Source organism: Urocitellus parryii, chromosome 4 (assembly GCF_045843805.1).
Source record: "Urocitellus parryii isolate mUroPar1 chromosome 4, mUroPar1.hap1, whole genome shotgun sequence".
In the NCBI taxonomy this organism is placed as follows: domain Eukaryota; kingdom Metazoa; phylum Chordata; class Mammalia; order Rodentia; family Sciuridae; genus Urocitellus; species Urocitellus parryii.
Genome location: NC_135534.1, coordinates 140,324,937 through 140,344,433, shown reverse-complemented (window position 1 = coordinate 140,344,433; position 19,497 = coordinate 140,324,937). Strand labels below are relative to the sequence as shown.

The 19,497-nt window shown below is 37.6% G+C and overlaps 1 protein-coding gene across 2 annotated transcripts in view; it reads right to left on the bottom strand.

Annotated features, from left to right (window-relative positions):
* The window catches only part of Cemip2 (cell migration inducing hyaluronidase 2), a 76,022-nt gene that overhangs the window by 12,699 nt on the left and 43,826 nt on the right, over positions 1-19,497 (bottom strand). For both annotated transcript variants that reach the window (XM_026389259.2, XM_026389260.2), the window contains 7 exons: positions 16,901-17,032; positions 15,594-15,629; positions 14,681-14,836; positions 12,375-12,552; positions 9,865-10,080; positions 6,607-6,815; positions 2,310-2,492 (listed from right to left, as the gene is read on the bottom strand). In XM_026389259.2, the coding sequence (XP_026245044.2) occupies positions 2,310-2,492; positions 6,607-6,815; positions 9,865-10,080; positions 12,375-12,552; positions 14,681-14,836; positions 15,594-15,629; positions 16,901-17,032 (1,110 nt within the window). The remainder of the gene's footprint in view (positions 1-2,309; positions 2,493-6,606; positions 6,816-9,864; positions 10,081-12,374; positions 12,553-14,680; positions 14,837-15,593; positions 15,630-16,900; positions 17,033-19,497) is intronic.

The following is a 19,497-nucleotide window of genomic DNA, read 5'->3' as shown; positions in this document are numbered from 1 at the left end:
TAAATAGGTAATCTGAGAGCATGGAATTTGGCCTGGCTCAAAAATTCCTTAGAAAACTGTATACTTGTATTGAGCTTAGGATTCCTAAATTGATGTGGTTTCTTCTTCTTCTTTTTGTCTTTTTGTTCATAAATCATTTTGGTTTAAGGTACAAAACTGAAGTCATAAAACAACAACTCTGCTTGGCTATGGTCAAGATAGTCTCAAATCAATTCCTGTGATGTGTTCCAAGAGCACATGGGCCTGGGGTCCTTCAGTCTGTAACTGAGCAAAACTCAGTCTAAATCAACAGTTCCACCCTCTCCAACTTTTCCTCCTACTGCCAAAATGGACAGAAAAATCTAACCAGGCAGCAGTCCAATATCTATCTGCAAACCCAGTCTTTCTAAACCAAAGCAAGTCAAGATTCTAAAGGACTTTGACAAAATGACTGATAACCAGTAATCAAGAATTCATATTTTGGGCTGGGGCTGTAGCTCAGTGGTAGAGAGTTTACCTCGCATGTGTGAGGCACTAGGTTTGATCCTCAGAGCTACATAAAAATAAATAAATAAAGCTATTGCTACAACTAAAAAATATTTAAAGGTAAAAAAGGATTCATATTTTAATATGAGGTCACTGAACAATGCAATGTTGTGATTAAGAGGTAAAAAATTGGGCTGGCTGTAGTTCAGTGGCAGAGTGCTTGCCTACATGTGTGAGACACTAGGTTTGATCCTTAGCACCACATAAAAATAAATAAAACAAAGGCATTCTGTCCATCTAAAACTACAAAAAAAAAAAAAAAAAAGAAAAGAAAAGAGAGAGAGAGAGAGAGAAAGAGAGAGTTAAAAAGGTAGTCACTGACTTAACATCCAATAATTTTAGAATGTCAGGGACCTGATTGAAATGTAATTTCTGAAATATAATTAAAATTGTAAAAATAAAGGGAATTTAAAACAAAATTGTTGTTCAGAGGCTGAGGGATTCTTGAGATACCCAGACCAGAAAATATTTACCTCTTATTATTCAGGTAAATCATTAATTTGTGGTTACCAGACTATCCTTACAAATCTGGGTACTCCATTTATTTTTGTGAAAAAACAACTGGGAATGTGGAATTTGTCATCTACAGAATAAAAATGCAGGTAGATGGTTTGACTCTAATTAGAAATTGAAAATTAGTGATGATTATTAAGAAAAAACTTAGGCTGATCACACTGGTCACTGCAGGTCCTGGAGAGAAAATGAGTTGAAATTTTTTCAAAGGCCAACCAGACGCTCAACAATTGAACCCTAATTTTCTTCCCCCAATCAATCCTGCCACCCTTCTCCCCACTCTGAGCTTTTTGCCTTTCCCCAAACATGCCATGCCACATTCTTCCATGCGTCCATGCATTTGTGCACACTGTTCTTTCCGCCTGCAAACCTCACCCATCTCTTTTTCCATCTCCTAATTGTTCCTTGGGAGGTCCAGTGTCACCCTATCAGGATGTCACTGGTTACTCTAGGATAAGTATCCACAAAGGCACATTAAATATCCCATTATAGAACTTACAGCCTTTAAATCTTTCACTCTCTTAATTATTTGCTTTGCATGCCCACATCTTTCAATGGACTGTGAATTTGTGAAAGAAATGCATCTTATTTACATTAATGTCTTTACAGTACCTAGACAATGGTATATGGCTGGAATGTCAGCTTAAGGATGGAGACTGAAAGAGCATGCCACTTGCTGGAATAAGACAGGAGGTCAAGCCTACCATAACCCACAGGCTGAGAGACTGTAACTGGACAAAAGCAGACAAAGCCAACAGGACCCCAGGAGAACAGGATTAGAATTAAACAGTGGAAAGATGCAGCCTAGAGAAAGTTGAAAGCAAATATGCTATGGTTATACAGTGACCTTCAAAAACTCAAGGTCAACTTGAAAGACAACCTTAAGGCAGCAGCAGGAGAAAAATGCGCTTCCACTGAAATCTGAACTCTATCACATGTAAAAATAACTACCTTTGGACTTGAAGAAAAAAGGATTTTCATTTTCAGTTGGGTCACTGGTTATTCATTGTCAAAGATAACCTCTCTCCCTAAATTGTCTTAATATGTAAATAGCAAACATCTTCACTCAATTCCTACTGCCAGCTATAATAACCAGTCATTCTAGTTCTCCTCTAAACCCTTAATAACAATGTGCAGAGAAGCACCCACATCAGCTGCTTTCCTAAACAGCTATCACATCACAGGCAATTCTTGGCTACGATGAAGAACTAGTAATTTCACCATTAAAGAAAAATAGCATTCATTCTCATGCCCTGGTGGAACTGAATTACCCTGTGCTGGAGTCAAAATAGAATTTCCTCTCAGACTGCTTCCTCTGCAGTTCTTCCAGCGAGTTCACGGGCTCATATTCTTCAACTTTGGATAATGAGCCACTCTGCCGTTGTAAAAAGCCAAAGGTAACTTGAAAACTTGTGTTTGATGGATAGCAGAGGCCTACTCGAATCCAGTCATTCCTTTAAAGGAGATACAATTAAAAAAAATTATAATTCACACTTGAGTTAAAATCCTTTGGGAATCATGGCATATATAAATTTTAACTATAATTTATTCCTTCTTAAATTTCCACTGTATGTTGAGCCACTAACAATGAAAATCCCAAACCCTGACATACTAACCAATCACCTACTTTTATCTGTTGCCCACATTTCTCTTAGCAATAAATTTGCAGAATATATTCTACAGAGGAAAAAAAAAATCTGGTTTCAACAGGATTTGGGAGACTGTGAATAAACATTGAATAAATATACTCAGATACTCCAAATGGATAATAAAGCCAACTGAGATGATTGGGTATGAGTGTATTGAGACAGAAAGACTAACAGCCTGGTGGTGGAAGTGTACAATGGTAAAATCATTCTGAAGACTTTTTCTATTCATAAATATATTTTTATCTTTTGTAATAATATTAAGAAATTTCTAGTGGCAGGCAGAATTGCTTTTTTAATGCCTTTGATGTGTATCACCAAATTACCTTAGTATTTTTAATGTCGTTAGATATTGAATTATCCTTTTAAAAAGTCATTTAAAATAATTTGCTTTTTTTTTTTTCATCTTTTTATTGTTCACCATTTTAACCACTTCTAGCTGTAGCAATCAGCGGCATTGGGTATATTCACCTGGCTGTGCACGCCTCACCACTCTTCATTTCCAGAACTTTTCCATCGTTCCTAAAGAACTTTCTCAATCTGTTATAAGACCTTTAAATTGTCACACAAGTTTTACCCAGTAATCCCACTGATGAATAATTAGAAATGCAAATAGAGATGTTCCATGAGGTATTTATACTAGGAAATGAGCAGGGGACAGGAGAAACACTAATATTCATGCAAGAAGGGGCAGTTAAAGAAAATTTCTGCACATCCATATGTGCAGGAAAATCTGAGTGTGGATAAAGAAGAGAACAATATAAATGTTTACATGCTACCCTTTAACTAGGACTACAGATTTTTTTCAATTTTCTTTTTTTAATGTTTTTCTTGCTGTACTTTCTTTATTATGTTAAATAAGTGAGTATGGCTTCCTAACTCTTTTTGGGGGTACATACTGGGGATTGAACTCTCGTGGTGCTTCACCAGTGAGCCACATCCCTAGCCCTTTTCTTTTTCTTTTTCTCTTTGAGACAGGGTCCACTAAGTTGATAAGGGCCTCCTTAAATTGCTGAGGCTGGTCTTAAACATGACAAACCTCCTGCCTCAGCCTCTTGGTCGCTGGGATTATAGGCATGCACCACTGTGCCCAGTGGTTTTATAACTCTTAAAAGGGTTATTTTCAGAAGTGGAACTATGACAAAGTCTATGATTACTCTATAATTATATTAAATTTGGAAAAAGAAATTACCCACGTCTTCCTCTTGCCTCTCCTCATCACATAATTTTTATAACTTCTACCTAATTAAACTAGAAAAGCATGACTAACTTTTAGGCCCATGTGGACTTTTGAAACTTTTAGGTTCAGCCTTTTTTCACTTGAAAATGTTTTTACTTGCTTAATATGCGATGAAAACTTGCACAGTACTTTATACAGAACTTGTGCATTTTTTCCCCCAGTACTGAGGATTGAACCCAGAATCCTCTGCTTGCTAGGCAAGAGCTCTACCACTGAACCACGTCCCCAGTCCTGCATCATTTGATTCTAACATTTCACCTCAAGTGCATAATCCTGCTCCATGTAACTTTTTAGAATACCGATCACTCACTGACATTTCTTCCCAATCCTCCCCGACTATTATTTGTTTCTTTTATTGAATTCTCTGGAACACACTGACAGTCTCAGATTGGACTTTAAGAAATCTCACCCTGGAAAGGAGTATTTCCTCCATAAAGAAACAATAAACACTTGGGCTGGGGATGTGGCTCAAGCGGTAGCGCGCTCGCCTGGCATGCGTGCGGCCCGGGTTCGATCCTCGGCACCACATACCAACAAAGATGTTGTGTCCGCCGAGAACTAAAAAATAAATATTAAAAATTCTCTCTCTCTCTCCTCTCTCTCCTCTCTCACTCTCTCTTTAAAAAAAAAAAAAAGAAACAATAAACACTTGAGAAGATAGATATGTAAAACTTGACTTAAATACACTATGCATACATGTATCAGAACATCATGTGGTAACCCATAAATATGTGCAATGCTTATGCTTTCATGTATCAGTTTTGAAATAAGCTTAAATTTACAAATAAAAAAAAAATCTCTCCTTCAACACAATGTGGACTAAGCATCGGACACAGGGAGACTTAGAAAGAGGCTGCTGGAGGGTTCCAAGAAAGAGATGATGATGGAAGCCGGGCATACTGGGGCATGTCTGTTATCCCAGAGGCTGAGGCAGAAGGATCGTGAGTTCAAAGCCAGCCTCAGCAAAAAATGAGATGCTAAGCAACTCAGTAAGACCCTATCTCTAAATAAAATACAAAATAGGGCTGGGGATGTGGCTCAGTGGTTGAGTGCCCCTGAGTTCAATCCCCAGTACCCACCCCCCAAAAAAAAAGGCGGGGGGATTGATGATGGCCTGAATTCAGTCATAATCTGTGGGGGTAGAAAGCAGTAGAGATCTGAGTGACATCAGGAGCCTGAACCAACAGGGATGAAGAGGGAAAAGGCAGAGTGAGGAATGAGCATGGGAAGTTTTAGAGAAGTGCTAGAGAGAAGCAATGGTTCAGTGTAGAGCACGTGCCATCTGCCTAACTATTTCAGAGCAAGGGCACCCACCATGATGAGCACCCATTCTTGGAAGTGACCTATTTATAGCTCAACTGTAAGTTCTATTCCTCTCTGTTTACTTCAACTGGGTGTTCAAAGAGAGTCCGACGAGTCAGAGCTTTATGACCAGTCAGGTGAATGAGCCATGGCAATTTTCTAGGCACATATCTGAGCAGCTTCATAGAACCCCACAGGCTAACAGCTTTACAGATCTAGATGTCTTTGCTCCTGCCCTTCAAAATACAGTGGGCCCTCCTTATCTGCAGAGTAGACATTCACAGGATTCAACCAACGAACCCCAATTCAAAAATATTTTCAAAATAAAAAATTGCAGCTGTGGTGAAAACACACTCTTTTCTTATTATTGTTCCTTAAACTATATATAATTATTTGCATAGCATTTATATCATATTAGGTTTTATAAGTAATCCAGAAGTGGTTTAAAATATACAGGACGGTATAACAGGCATTGAGCATCCACAGATTTTAGTACTCATGGATGGGTGGGTGGTCCTAGAAACCAGTTCCCCAAGGACACAGAAGGACAACTGTAGTCCCCTTTCTCCTATCTGACTTCACTTTGGGTCACTTTTCCTGTCACCTTATGTTCCCATCTCACCAAATCCATCATTCCCCAGGTAGAGTAGGCCCTGTCCCAACTCTGATTTTGTAACAAGACTGACCAAAGTATCACTTTCTGACTGCAGCCTGGCCCCACTCCCTAAGGCAGATTTAGTTGCCATATCCTCTACCCACTACAGGGGAAAAAGAGTTTGGGTTTATCTATTCATTCAGTTTTTTTTCCTGCACATCTAGTATGAGTTCATTTTTCTTTTTATCAACTGACACACTTGCGTAAATTAATGTAAACATATCAACTTGGATTGAGTTTGATATCATTGGGACAAACAACTGAGAAGGGACAAAATCATGCTTTAAGTCAGGGCATTTAAACCCCAACTCCCTCCACTTACCCACAGCAGATATTACCAATCAAACCCACTTTCTTCTGTCAAGTCTAAACTTGGCATCAAAAATCTTTTAATTTTACCAGTGCCCATTTGGAAAATCATATAAAACTTCTTCCAACTTCAGCTACAGGGACTTAAAGTTCAGCAGCCTACCTTAAAACTTATTGCTAAATAGCTTTATGTACACAATACCTTGGTCTCAGAAAAAAAGAAATGTTTTCAAAATAACAGGACCCAATTTATATAAATAATCTCTTTACTCCATCAACACAAAACATACAGCCTCTCCACAACAGGATCAAAGTACATGAAACTGGCATTCTTGATAGGAAGGAAATATGTTATTGTTTTCTCCACTAAGTCAGTACTTGCTCAACTGTTTGAAATGACAGTAAAAGAAACATACTTGTTGAAGTTTACGAGGTATAGAAAAGTAGTCCGCGGTGCTGGCCCATTCCAATGGATGGTGTAGCCCTTCTCCAGCATGATCACAGGCTGGTACTGAGGAAAGGCAGCCCTCTGGTTAATCCCCCGGAGTACCATAGGGTGGGATGGATACTCATCTCGTGTGATGGTCATACTAAGATTCTGTGTGTTCCATGTCTGTACATAGACCTTGAAAGAACAAATAAGAACTGAATGAAAGAGGATGAAAATTGAAATAACTATACAAATCTTTCTAGCACAAAGTCAAAGGTCTCTACATTAAAAAGAGAGATTCTGTGATCTGTGCCAGACTGCATGAGCAGTGGCCAACTACATCCTAAGCCACACTTAACAATGCAGCCTGCTTAAACTAGATGTGGTCAGAACAGACCCTGCGTTCTTGCTAGCCAAGATCTTCATCATCAGTTCCACCACTGCAGGCCAGCTTATTCATCAGAATATAAAACTCCTGTGGCTTATTCAGCCTGTCATGAAATCCCTCAATCTGAAGAACACATGGGCAAAAAAAATTAGTAAACTAATGTGAAAACTGATACCCTCAACTCAAATGTAAGAGATTTTCCTCCAAACCAAGAGATGGAAAATTTATATATCTTGGGGCTTTGGCTTTCAATTTTCCATGACCTACATTAGCCCAAGAAATCATTTTTCACCCATTCAAAAAAAATTATAAAGTACTCTGCAGCAACTGGAAAAACATTAAGCTGAGACAAATTTGAAAATCTTGAATTTATTCCAGTGGCATTCGAGCCGCTCTTCATGCCAAAACAAAACCTTCCACAAATGCATCTTCCAAAGGACAAACCTCAGAACAATTTCCTAAAACAAAGCAGTATCCAGTAACTAAATTCTCCAGAAGTATTAAAACATTTGGAGAATATTGATGCTTAATGAAGAATACTTCCATATTTTTTCCGCCATTTCTTACAATCTTGTCTATAATGACTTAATTACATATATGTTCTTTTGTTCATGTCTGACAAATTTATAACTCTTCTGTACTGACACCACTTAAAGACTTAAAAATAGATGGAAAACATACTTTTAATATTTCTGATTGTTTTTATTTAAATACCCATGTAATATATACTTTAATATATATTATTTTCTTAAATCTTTTATTTATATTTGACATATATTTGATTTGGGGGGAGGTGGGCAGGCAGACATGTACATCCCCCACTTCCTGCCCAAGGATGACTGGAGGTGGCAAAAGTGACCTTAATTCTCTGTTACCACCTTTCTTCCTGAGTATCTTTATGCATCAGGTATGCAAAGAGCTCATATGCCATTTAAAAATGTTTACATACAGCTATAAAATAACTATTCTTTCTTGGGATTCAGATGCTACTGTCTTTTGCCTACAAATGTTTGCTACGTTATTTCTAAGCGAGAACAAATGGTTACAGATAAGAACTTCCAGCCCAAATTACAAATTCTCAGGCGAGAACTCCTGACCTGCAGTTTTACCATTCCCAGAGTCTCCTGGGAGGTCCCTGATGACTTATTTTTTTTTTGCATCTACAAGTACAAATGGAACTACTCTTCTGCTTTGTTAAGATAGAAAGATCAAGTTCCTACCTCAAATAATGTTAAAAACCCAAAGGGATAAATAATTTATGAGTAAATATTGAAAAATAAATGAAAAATACATATAACATTTATTATTAAAATTAATTCATAAAGTATGAGTTATCATAACCATGTACTTCATAAATTCATAATAATTTTCATCAGTGAGCATCTACCACTTTAAGAAAGCTGACAGATACCCGCATGTGAATATACATGGTTGACAAAAAAATTTAATGAAAACTGTAGCTGTTAAAAGACTGAGGGCTTTTTATTTTTGGCTTTTGCTTTAGTTTTAATTCTAGAATGGCCATAGATTCCTAAGTACAGATGGGCAAACAATTTGAAGCAAAGGAAATTCTGATTAAGAATAAAATGAGAGAAAAAAAATCATATTTTCGAACCACATTCTTTTCAGTATTATACTGCAGTTAATTTTCCATTCTCTCCTTGTCCCCCAGGACTTAGTCCTATATTACTTTTGGTCTGTTTTTTTTTTTTTTTCCTTCATGGTAATGAGAAATGCCATAACACAGAAGCTAATAACACATTAAAATAAATGAGAAGCACTGTCCAGTCTCTATCACATTCAAGCCCTTTGTCCTTGTTGATAGATCAGAATCCAAAAATTGTTTTTTAAGTTTTTAAATGTAAAAGTCACATATTTTAACAGTCATGATCCAAAGTCAGAAGAGTGGTGAACAATTCCACTATAAGACGCTCCAACTACAGAAGCCTGAGTGGTAGAAATACAGTAAGCTCCGGGTGCTCAGAGAAGGGACAGGCAGAGTCCACGAATGCACGCTTAACAGGCAAAGCAAGCAGAGGCTGGCCTTGGGGAAAGATCACAAAACTGGTCCCTTCCCAGGAAGAGTCCAGACGACGGGATAAGAGCATCTTCCAAAAAAATGGAGGGGCAGGAGGGCTTCTTCCCTGCCTTGGGGGCTTTCAGAGCCCAATTCCACTTAAAGGATCTTTGCTCTTCCTTTAATTTCCCTAGGTTCTAATCATCCCCTTTCCTTTATTCTTTTATCTCCCCTGACAGTCTATTATTAAATCCTAACCTCTCATTGTCTAGAATATGGGAGCGGGCAAGGGGGGTCTGCTTCCTTCAAAATTCTGGGCTGTTGGTGCCTCCGTTCTATAATCTCTTCCATTCAAATCTCACTGTCAAAATAACCTTCGCAGCTTAGAGCCCTGACTTTCCTGTGCCATTCCACACACTAAATGTTTTCCTTGTATTCACATGTCTGTCATCAGAGTCACCTCCCAGAGAGGAACTTCCCACTTTAGTCAGATTCCCTAATTAAGTAAAGAAATATGTCCCTGAAAGCAAAGGATAAAACTTCCTCTAAGGGGACAGGGCTGGAACAGGGCGAGAAACCTAAGAGCCAAAACACAAGCGTTCTCTCCACAGCAATCTTTCAAACCTATTTCAACAAGGGTGAATCATTTTGTCCCACTACAAATCACTTTTTCATTTGCTAAACTGAGGTGGCTTTCAGTAAAACTCACTCCCCAACCCCTGAAAAAAAATCACTCTTGGCAAAGCACCAATCACACCAAGAAGCTGAAGTGACCTCCTCACAGAGGCAGCACTAGGAGAAGCTTGAGGACTCAGCATCCAACTGCCTTCTGGGCCTACCTGGGCATAGGTCCCACTGCAAACCACTGCATTCCACTCAGTCACGTTGACACAGCTTGGATGGCGGATCAGGTAGTTGTCCATTCGTCCCACATAAGTATCCTTGTACCCTGTCACAGAGCCATCAATGTCATGGAATATGGAGTTCTTGTCCCCATCCAGCTCACAATCTTCAAACCAGGGTCCAGGTTTTCCAAAGAAGACATTCAGAGAGACCTGATGGCAGTGAAAACCAAGGACATCACAAAATAAGGGCTCCTCTCATCTCGGCATCAGCCTTCGATGACCCAAGTGCCTGCCCATCATACAACTGCCTTAAAGTGAAAACAGTTTGGAGTTAGGGTTCATTGTTGGTAACTATGGCACCCAGTCAATCAGAGTTTTCTACTTAATTAATAGCCTGCTTGGGGGAAAAATGTCTAAAGCCTTACAGAGGTCAATTGGCAAATATTGAATCTCATCTTTTTATTCCCTTTTTTCCCCCCACTGAAAACTATTAACCTGCTCTGACAAAACTAATTATGGTAAGTGAAACCAACAGAGTTGAGAGAAAACTAATTATGGTAAGGGAAATGAACAGAGTTGAGAGAAAAAGAACTATGAAGTTGTATATATAGAGTTGCCAAAAATTATAAATTCCACACATAAGACCTATGTATTTCCCTGCATGCAAATTATACCTCAATTAACTAAAGACCTATTAAAGTATTTCTTTAGAGCTAAGTAATGTGTTTCACCCCAAAAGCTTTAGCTACTTATTCATATGACCCTCCCCACCAAAAAATAAGTATAGTTCAAAACTGATATATCATGTAAGCAGTAGCTTAGTATATCTGGGTTACTACTGAACTCACTGAAATCTGCTGAAATGTGTAGACTGCTGTCTCTCTCTCCTCAACCTGACCATGCCCAGCTCAGTAATTTTTATATCGGGTGGTTAATTTAAAGCCTTTACTAAATATGTACAAGTCACCTGCAAAGCAGATTGCAGATGACAGTTTATAGCTACTTCTTATTTGTGGAAAATTACTGATTTCCTCTAACATTTCTTTATTCTTACATCACCCAAGGATATTTATCATTTAGATAAAGCTACTCATTGGAAAACAGTGAAGTTTGTAGTCAAGTAGGTCCAGGTTCTTAAGTTCTACAGCTTTCTTTTTCCTTTGTGCCTCCAATGGTTAAATCTGAGAAAAGCTCATAGTACAATTTCTACCTATTTATGCAGAACAAATTTTGCAAACTATTTCTTTTAGAAACTATTCCCAGAGTATCACCACCACAGAAAACTCCAAGCAGGATGAACCACTGAACTTAACCGACATGCATGGTCTTATGCTGTTATAATTTAACATTACGACTCTCACAATAAATGCAACATTTCAAAAACGGCTTTTTAATGTGACCACATCAGTGGTCACTGAACTCTATGCATGGAGGACTATGGGGAAGTCCACATGGGCAGTAAGCAAACAGCCAACCTTCACACAGGAGAGGTGCTCTGAGGTTCACCATAAAGGGATGGGGATGTAGCTCAATGGAGGAGCCTTGACCAGCAAGGCCCAGGAGTCAATCCCTAGCACTGAAGAAGAAGAAAAAAAAATCTTCCTACTTATTTTATATGGGAAAACATCTCTTAGTATGGCCTACCTCTTAACCTGGGGTCACGTCACCCAAAAGAAAATCAACCAATTAAGCTGAGAACCTAATTTTTGGCCCCACCTCAGTTCTATGCCTTAGCTGTTTTAGAAAACTAGATAGAGACTGATAAACCTATCTTGAGCTTTATTTTAAAGTGGTCAACCATAAAGTTTGTGACATGAGTGAGAGAACTGAGAACTTTAAGCTATTCTCCAGTTTGGGCTTATGTCACCACCACCGTGGACCTGGCAAGATGGCAAAGTCCTGCGAGTCCATAATCAGACTGTCCTGTGTATTACTGACAACAGGGAAATGGTGAAACTGCTAAGAAATTCACTTCTATGGGCTACTACACTGTAAACAATGGAAGTCTGTCTTCTTTGCAATTTTTATAAAATCCACCCAACAGTTCATAACAGAACACAATGTTGATCACACTTCCCAGCATTCTTTTGTGTCCCCAATTTTTTATCTTCCATTTACCCAGAAAAACTGCTCCACATAAGTAAAATACCAGATAGGTCCCAAATCCTCCTAGTGGAGATGGGGCTATAGTACTAGTTTATTATACTCAATTTCCCAAAATCATAAGTCCTCATGTTCCTGTGACATGCCCCCTGTGTCATCACTTTAAGTCATTTACCTAATCAAGATTATCACTTGAATGTCAGAGATACCCCAAGTCACCTGGGACTTCTGTTCTTGCCTTGAACTCAATGGGAAAGAGTGAATGGGATTAGGAGTTGCATGTATTCTTCTTCCCCAACATTAAGACTTAGTATAAACCCTTTGTGTTTTTGTCCTTCAGAATCTGTTATCCCTTCTTTTCCCACTAAAGTCATGTGTAGGAACCTTAAGAATGTACTTACATGTGGACCAAACTTCACAAGGGAAATGTTATTTCTGGGGGTTATCTGCCAGGTATTCTTCATGAGGAAGCCAACTGCACTGCTGTACCTATCTGGAGTTGGCACATATTTTTTGAAAGTACTCCTGGTGAGATGAATGGGCCCGTCATAAATCTGAAAGCCTCTAATTGGGAATGTCCTGTTAAAATACAAGATTTTGTTTTATGCAGATAGGCCTGCCTCTTGACCAGCACTTATTTGTGTTATTCAAACTGCTAAATATCCTGTAAGCGCTAAGCATAATTCCAGGGTACAGTGGTAACCAAAACAAGTCCCTCCTGGAATAAAATATATACTGCAGTGGGAACGATAAACAAAAAAACAAAGTGAAGATTTCAGATACTGAGTGCAATAGAGAGAAAAAGACATAAACACAATAGACTGGGGGAAGATAGGCTACTTTTGGATAGAACAGAGGTCTCACTATAGAGGTGACTTTGGATTCCTTGCATCAACTCAGTTAAGATGATTTATTGAGGGCTGGGGGTGAAGCTCAATTGTGGAGCACTTGCCTAGAGTGCCTAAGGCTCTGGGTTAGATCCCCAGCACCAAAAAACCTCCTCTGAAGCCACTAAATGACAGTAAAAGGGTGAAATGATATAAATAAAAGTAAAAAGCTTAAGTCCTCAGGGCTTGCTATGTCAAAGGGCTGGCTAGATTGAGAACTTCTTTGTATTCATATCCTTCCTTTCTCCTTAGCCTACTAATCATAAATCTTTAGCCAGAATTAATATACAAATCCTATAATATTCTCAATTCCTTAAGTTTAATTTCCTGTTGAATTCTTCAATCACACTGCAAAGATTTCTACAGTAACTAATTACAACTTGGCGATATGCTACAACAAAAGCATACACCCTAGCAAGAAAACCCAGTATTCTGTGTGAAAACCTATGCATCGTGCTATGTTTCTAAGCACATAACTCAAAATGGTTCTCCCTCACAGAAAATATTATAAAAATCAGTACAACAAAAATAATCCATTCATCAATGTGAAATTCGTTTTGAAAATCTTTCTGGGCAAACAAAAACAAATTTGAAATCAAACTGGAGGACAATGTCCAATTAAAAAAAAAATGAAATCAAATCACCCACCATGATACTGCAGCCCATTCCCCAACCAATATGGCTCCTTTTTTTTTTTTTTTTCCATCTACACTATTAGGAGAGGCAGGTGCAGCCTAATTATGTTAGCTATTAAAAAAATTCATTAGGTTCTTTTCCCAGTGGCTTCCATGGGATTTCTACATATTATAGCATAGCCTGATGCTCAATATTCCACAAAGACAAGCACCACTGGGGTACATCTTAGTGGCAGAGGATTAGTCTGACATGTGCAGGCCCTGGGCTCAATACCCAGCACCACCACAATAAAACAGAGTCTCAGGAAGCCAGGCACAAGGGCAGAGAAGCTAAGCACAGGCCACCCTTTGCCAGAAACTAGTAAAGTTGAGAGTCTGTTTGCCCAATTCTCCTACCTCTGACCCAATATCCAGAGAGCGCACTCCTTTAAGGAGCTGATTCTGGATGAATATGGCATAAACTTACATTTGAGGTCTTTAGAACATGCTTTGATTTTTCTCTACCTGGTTTTCTCTCAAATAAAATGAGGACGACTCCAGAACTGAAGACTCATAGAACTGAAGTAGAGATTAATTAGTTAACAGTTTTCTAAAAGCTTTGAAGAATCTTTCTAGTGCTAAGTACTATTTTAATGGCTCTGATCATGCTGACAGAAAACAAGCCAAAAGTCTGCCCCTCCCCTAACACCTCAAACACTGTGAATTATACAGTTGTGGTGGGGTTTTGAGTCAATTTTGGCATTAACTATCTCCTATTTTCTAGGACTCGTTTTCAAAAGAGGTAATTTCCTTTTTCCAGTGGCTATTTCTGAAAACCAACATCACAAACCGAGGGAAAACTGACCTAATGTCATAGTTTATGGTTTGGCAACTTTTTATGTCTCAAGAAAGTAAAAAGAAAAATAAAGAAAAAAACACCAGCTTACATAAGGTCTTATGTAAGAATTAAGAAACAAGGTAGACTTCCTTGTTATAAAATCAATGATAGAATCTATGAAATGACTAATAGTTAATGCATGAAATTTGATGAGGATAATATACACAATGATAATAACAGGAGCAACAGTAAGATAGGAAGTTACAGTAGGAACTAATCTATCCAGAATTATTACAGAAAATTTTTCAGTGTTACATTTTCCTTCTATTGCTTGAATTAAAAATCGCTATTACCAAAGCAATGTTTACCTATTCCGAGGTAATGTCCGAGGCTTCTGGTCTATTCCTCCAATGCCAAAGTACTTGTTCTGACCACCCTGAAAACCGTAATTCCTGCTCTCCCCAACAAAGAGGGATTCAGATACCTCCTGGCTGGAACCTTCATCACTTGGGAAGCTTCCATCACTGTTAAAATGAAGACAGTCATCAGCCCTAGTCCTCCAAAAAATTCAAGTTTACCTCACAAGAATGCAAACTATAACTTAAATAGCTTAAAAAAACAAAGACTTCAAAGCCAATACCTTTTTTCTACTACACTTTCAATTCAATGATTATCGAATCACCAGAAACTGACTTTAAACTGTGAAAATACCTCTTATAAATTATTAAGTGCCTTGCGAATTACACAGAAACAAAGGAAATTTAATTTTGTAGCCACAACTGATTGGTCTCAAGCAACAGCACTGCAAATGAGATAATAACATGGCGACAACAATGATTACCATCCAGAGAAAAATATTAACACAAAAAGTTTAGTTCTTAATGCTAAATTAAAGCAGCTTCTAAAGGAAAAATATTTTGTTTTTAACCTCCTGTTTCTCTTTCTCTTTCATAGCCTACTTTTTAAAAACTACAGTCTAAATCTCAAATGCTTTCTTCCAAGCAAAAATTATGACTGGCTTGTTCCTCTGCGGAATTCCAGCCAGATTAACCTACTGCTTTGGTATGAATTCAATTAGTCAATAAAAATGTATTTTTGGCCCTCTAGTGGTATCAGAAAGAGAGTGCTAACTTTTTTTTTTTTTTAATGTTCATGAATAATAAAACATTCCATGGGTTATCTACTCTATTCTCCACCCGCCTCCCATCCCTGGAAAAAAATCTAGGGTAATTTTACCTAGCTTTATAATAATCAAGTAAGCATTTTTAAGCAATTACAAACCTGGCAAAGGTTAGTCCTATTCCATTATCTGCAAATCTGTAAGAGAACAGATGATGACAGAACACTTTAATTTACCGCATAAGAGATAATTCCCTAATACATAATTGTGAAATCCAGGAAGTCCCCATGTTTATTCTCTCCAATCACACAGAAGCTGAACTGCACACTGAAACACAAACTGTGAAGTGGTGGCACCTGGTTCAAATCCTGGCTTTGCCAATTATTAGCTGTGTGACCTTGGGCAAGTTATTTGACCTTTTTCTCCCTTGATTTTCTCATCTATAAGCTGAAATAAATAATATAATCACCCTTAGAGAATTCTCTTTCTTCATGTTTTGAGACGGGGTCTTGCTAAGTTGTTTAGGGCCTTGCTAAATTGCTGAGGCTGCCTTTAAACTTGCCATTTTCTTGCCTCAGCTTCCGGAGCTGCTGGGATCACAGATAGGAGCCATCATGCCAGGCCTCAGAGAATCCTTGAAACATTAAATATACTAAATAACTTCAAGTATTTGGAATAGTGTTTGACACATAGTAAGCAGCATGTGCAAGCTAAAATTATTATTTTTAGAATTATTGTTTGGAAATAATTAGATCATAGTATTCTTTTCAAAAATGTATAATATGTGTTGCCTAAGTCATTTCTACAGATTTAGTGTAATATCAATTTCCTCCCCACTTTGGTGATAAAAGTTAGAAATGATGGTGAAATGCCAAGAAGCTAATGGTCAGTGCCAGAAAAAAAAAAAATCAAAATCTTCTTTCCAGATGGTTGAACACCAAACCTTTAGCTCAACCTGCATCAGGCCTCTCTTCAAACAAGTAGAAAAAAAAGAAGTGAGAAACTTCCTGCTTCAAGTCATGGTAAGAAATAAGTCAATAGTCTCAGTAAGGTGGAATTATACAGCTTTGCTTTGAATGGCAATGGAGAAAAAAAAAATCAGAAAAACTTTCAGGACTTTCCAAGAAGGGGGAAAAAAATGCAGGTAGTTTCAAATATTCAGTGCTCTGACATAAACCACATTAGTACATAAAGTTAAATCCTAAGCTTCTGTTCAGTCTCATTGCAAAGCTCTCATGTCACCAGACAAGTTCAGTTCCAATAAAAGCACAAGAATGAGACGATTCCAAATATTTGCAGTCTGTTAACTCTAGCATACTTCCTTAGACCTTGTCTTATTAATAAAAATAATAATAACAATGTGATTCCAGGAATCACCACCATACTTTCATCCTATTGGTTTAAAAAAAAACACTTAAAAATAAATATATACATGTCATCAGATAATAACTTGGCCGAGAATACCCACGCTGAATTCTGCACGATAATATCCCCTCCTCGCACCCATGCTCCATAATCATTGTTTTTAAAAGCAATAAGTCTGTCGATGACAGCAGCAACTCGTGGCTTTTCAGGGTCTGCATCCTGATGAGGTCGAAACCTGAGGGTTTAAAAAGAGGGCAATTTTATAAAAGATAAATAAACAAAAAGGAATAAAAATGAGCTGTTTATAGTCATAAGCTGAAGTATCAAGAAGCAGGATTTAAATTTGGCCAAAACAAACATCTTAAGACACAATAATTCATATTTCAAATATCAAAGAAAAAAAGTAACATTCATTTACACACAACTTCCCACAGAACTGCTTTTTAGCTTCTTACCTTTTTTTTTTTTAAGTCAGATTACAGAATGGACACTACAGAACATTATAAACACAAAAATCATTTTCATTAAAAACAAATACACACACACCCACATACACACTTAAACCAGGAAAATTAGCATGTTTTCACAGACTCCTAGGTTTCCTGTTACTGATGTAAACTAATCACATAAAGTAATCGAATATTTCAACATACACATATGTGAATTGAATCATTTGAATTGTGTACTGGTTAAATGATTCAGATGTAGAAATAAAACTGGGTTTAGTAGTCTAAATCTAAAATAGATTGTATTTAATTGATTTACTTATAAAGCCTGAATTTTTTTGCCTTTTCTCTTTCTTCTCTCTAAACCATTTGTGAGAACCTTAATGAAAAAGTCAAAGACTTGGTGTCAAAAACTATCCACTATAATGACTCAAACAAATAATCCCCTAAGTCCACTACTTCACAAAGTTAGGGGAAGAACTTATAAAAAAAACAGACAGCTTTTCAAAAATCAGTTCAGCAGGTTGAGATTCTCAATCAAACATTCAGGAAATAGCCTTGGCATAATGCTACTGCCACACTGACTGGCATACAGTAGGTGCTCACTAACTGCATGATGTGAGAAGCAGCTCTGTAGAAAGAAGAGCAAGTGCCCATGCCCCTGGGCACACATGAGCTCAGCACTCCACTCCAAGCATCCACTCCAAGCCCTAGAGAGCAAAGCAAGGAAGATGGGCTGGAGGGCAGGCTCCTGCCAGATGAGCATGTGGGTCTTCATTCAAGGTGCAATGGGACCAATGGAAGCTTGGAATTGGGAGTGAGGTATCAGGTTTCAGCAGATTACAGGCTGCTATTTAGGAAATAAATGGCCTCCAAGGCCATTCTGGAGGCTGTATTTCAGGCAGATGCTGGAAGTTCAGACTAGGGTGGTAGCAGTGCAGACAGGGCATTCCATCCAATTACGTGACCCAGGGCCTTTACCCTAACTAGCTCTGACTTAAGTGGTAAAAAGTCTGACTCTGAGTCAACACGTACTCATCTGTCATCATACTTGCTGCAAATAGCTGTGCAGATATAATACAACATTAAGCAGATAGACAAGTTCTACAAAGGAAGCTGTCTATACAAGGTAGAAACTATTCAAAAAAAAAAAAAAAAAAACCACCATAAAGAAACATCTGATTTTCTGCTCTAGCCATCGTACCTCTTCTGAACTCCCTATCCATATAATTCAGTCATTAACCACTTGCTTCAATATCCTTTAATCTTCTTTCCCATGTGGTATATAGAAAATATGGCTAACTGTCCTGATTTTTCATCATCATCTATGTGATTCAGCACACTTCCAGCCTTAACTGTCTTCTGCTTTAACTGTACTGGGTGGTTCTAATATTCTGTCATTTTTTAGATAACATTTCTCAATTTCAAATCAAGTGCTTCCATGAGTTAAAATTTCCCACTTTTGGATTCTTGTAAGTTCCCACACATCTTAAAGACAAGGAAAGGCTCATCTGATTAATTGTGAGTCAACTTCCTCTTTGATGAACTCAGTATCTTCTGGATCCCAAGAGCCTGGCATTTAATTTGTAGACTAGTCTTCTACTCATTTATGTTTTAGCATTTTTTAGTCATGTCTGGATTATATGGATACAGGTAGACACATTCTATACATTAGTCTATGCAAAGTTAAACGTATGGAACACAGCTGCCAAATGTCTCATAACTCATCTTCTATACTAAGTTCATTCAAATGGAGTCCAGTTCCTTACCAATATGTATAGCACTTACATACTGGTAAGAGAAATAATGGGATGCAGAAGAAAGATTATCATTTTCATAACACCATAAACAAACCTCTGATAAAAAATGTGTTAAGCCATAATGAGTAGAATTTTATTGTCAAATCTAGTTAAAATATTAATGGATTCTTAAATATGTTTACTCTTCTATTCACACTTGTGTTTGTACATATATTAATTATATGTATATGTGTATATATACACACATATATATACACACACAGCAATATTATTTAAATTATATAAATGATTTTTGAAGGCAAGGAAAGGAGCCAACTGTGCTGTATTTAAAGAGTTACCTGGAGGCACTAAGTTAGCAATGTACATATTACTAGTTCTACAAATTATACTAGTCCTACAAATTATAATAAACTCTTAAAAAGCAGGAGAGACCTTCTAACATAGATTTCTTTATTTGCTAATATTCTTTTGGTAGTTCATAATTTGTTCTCATC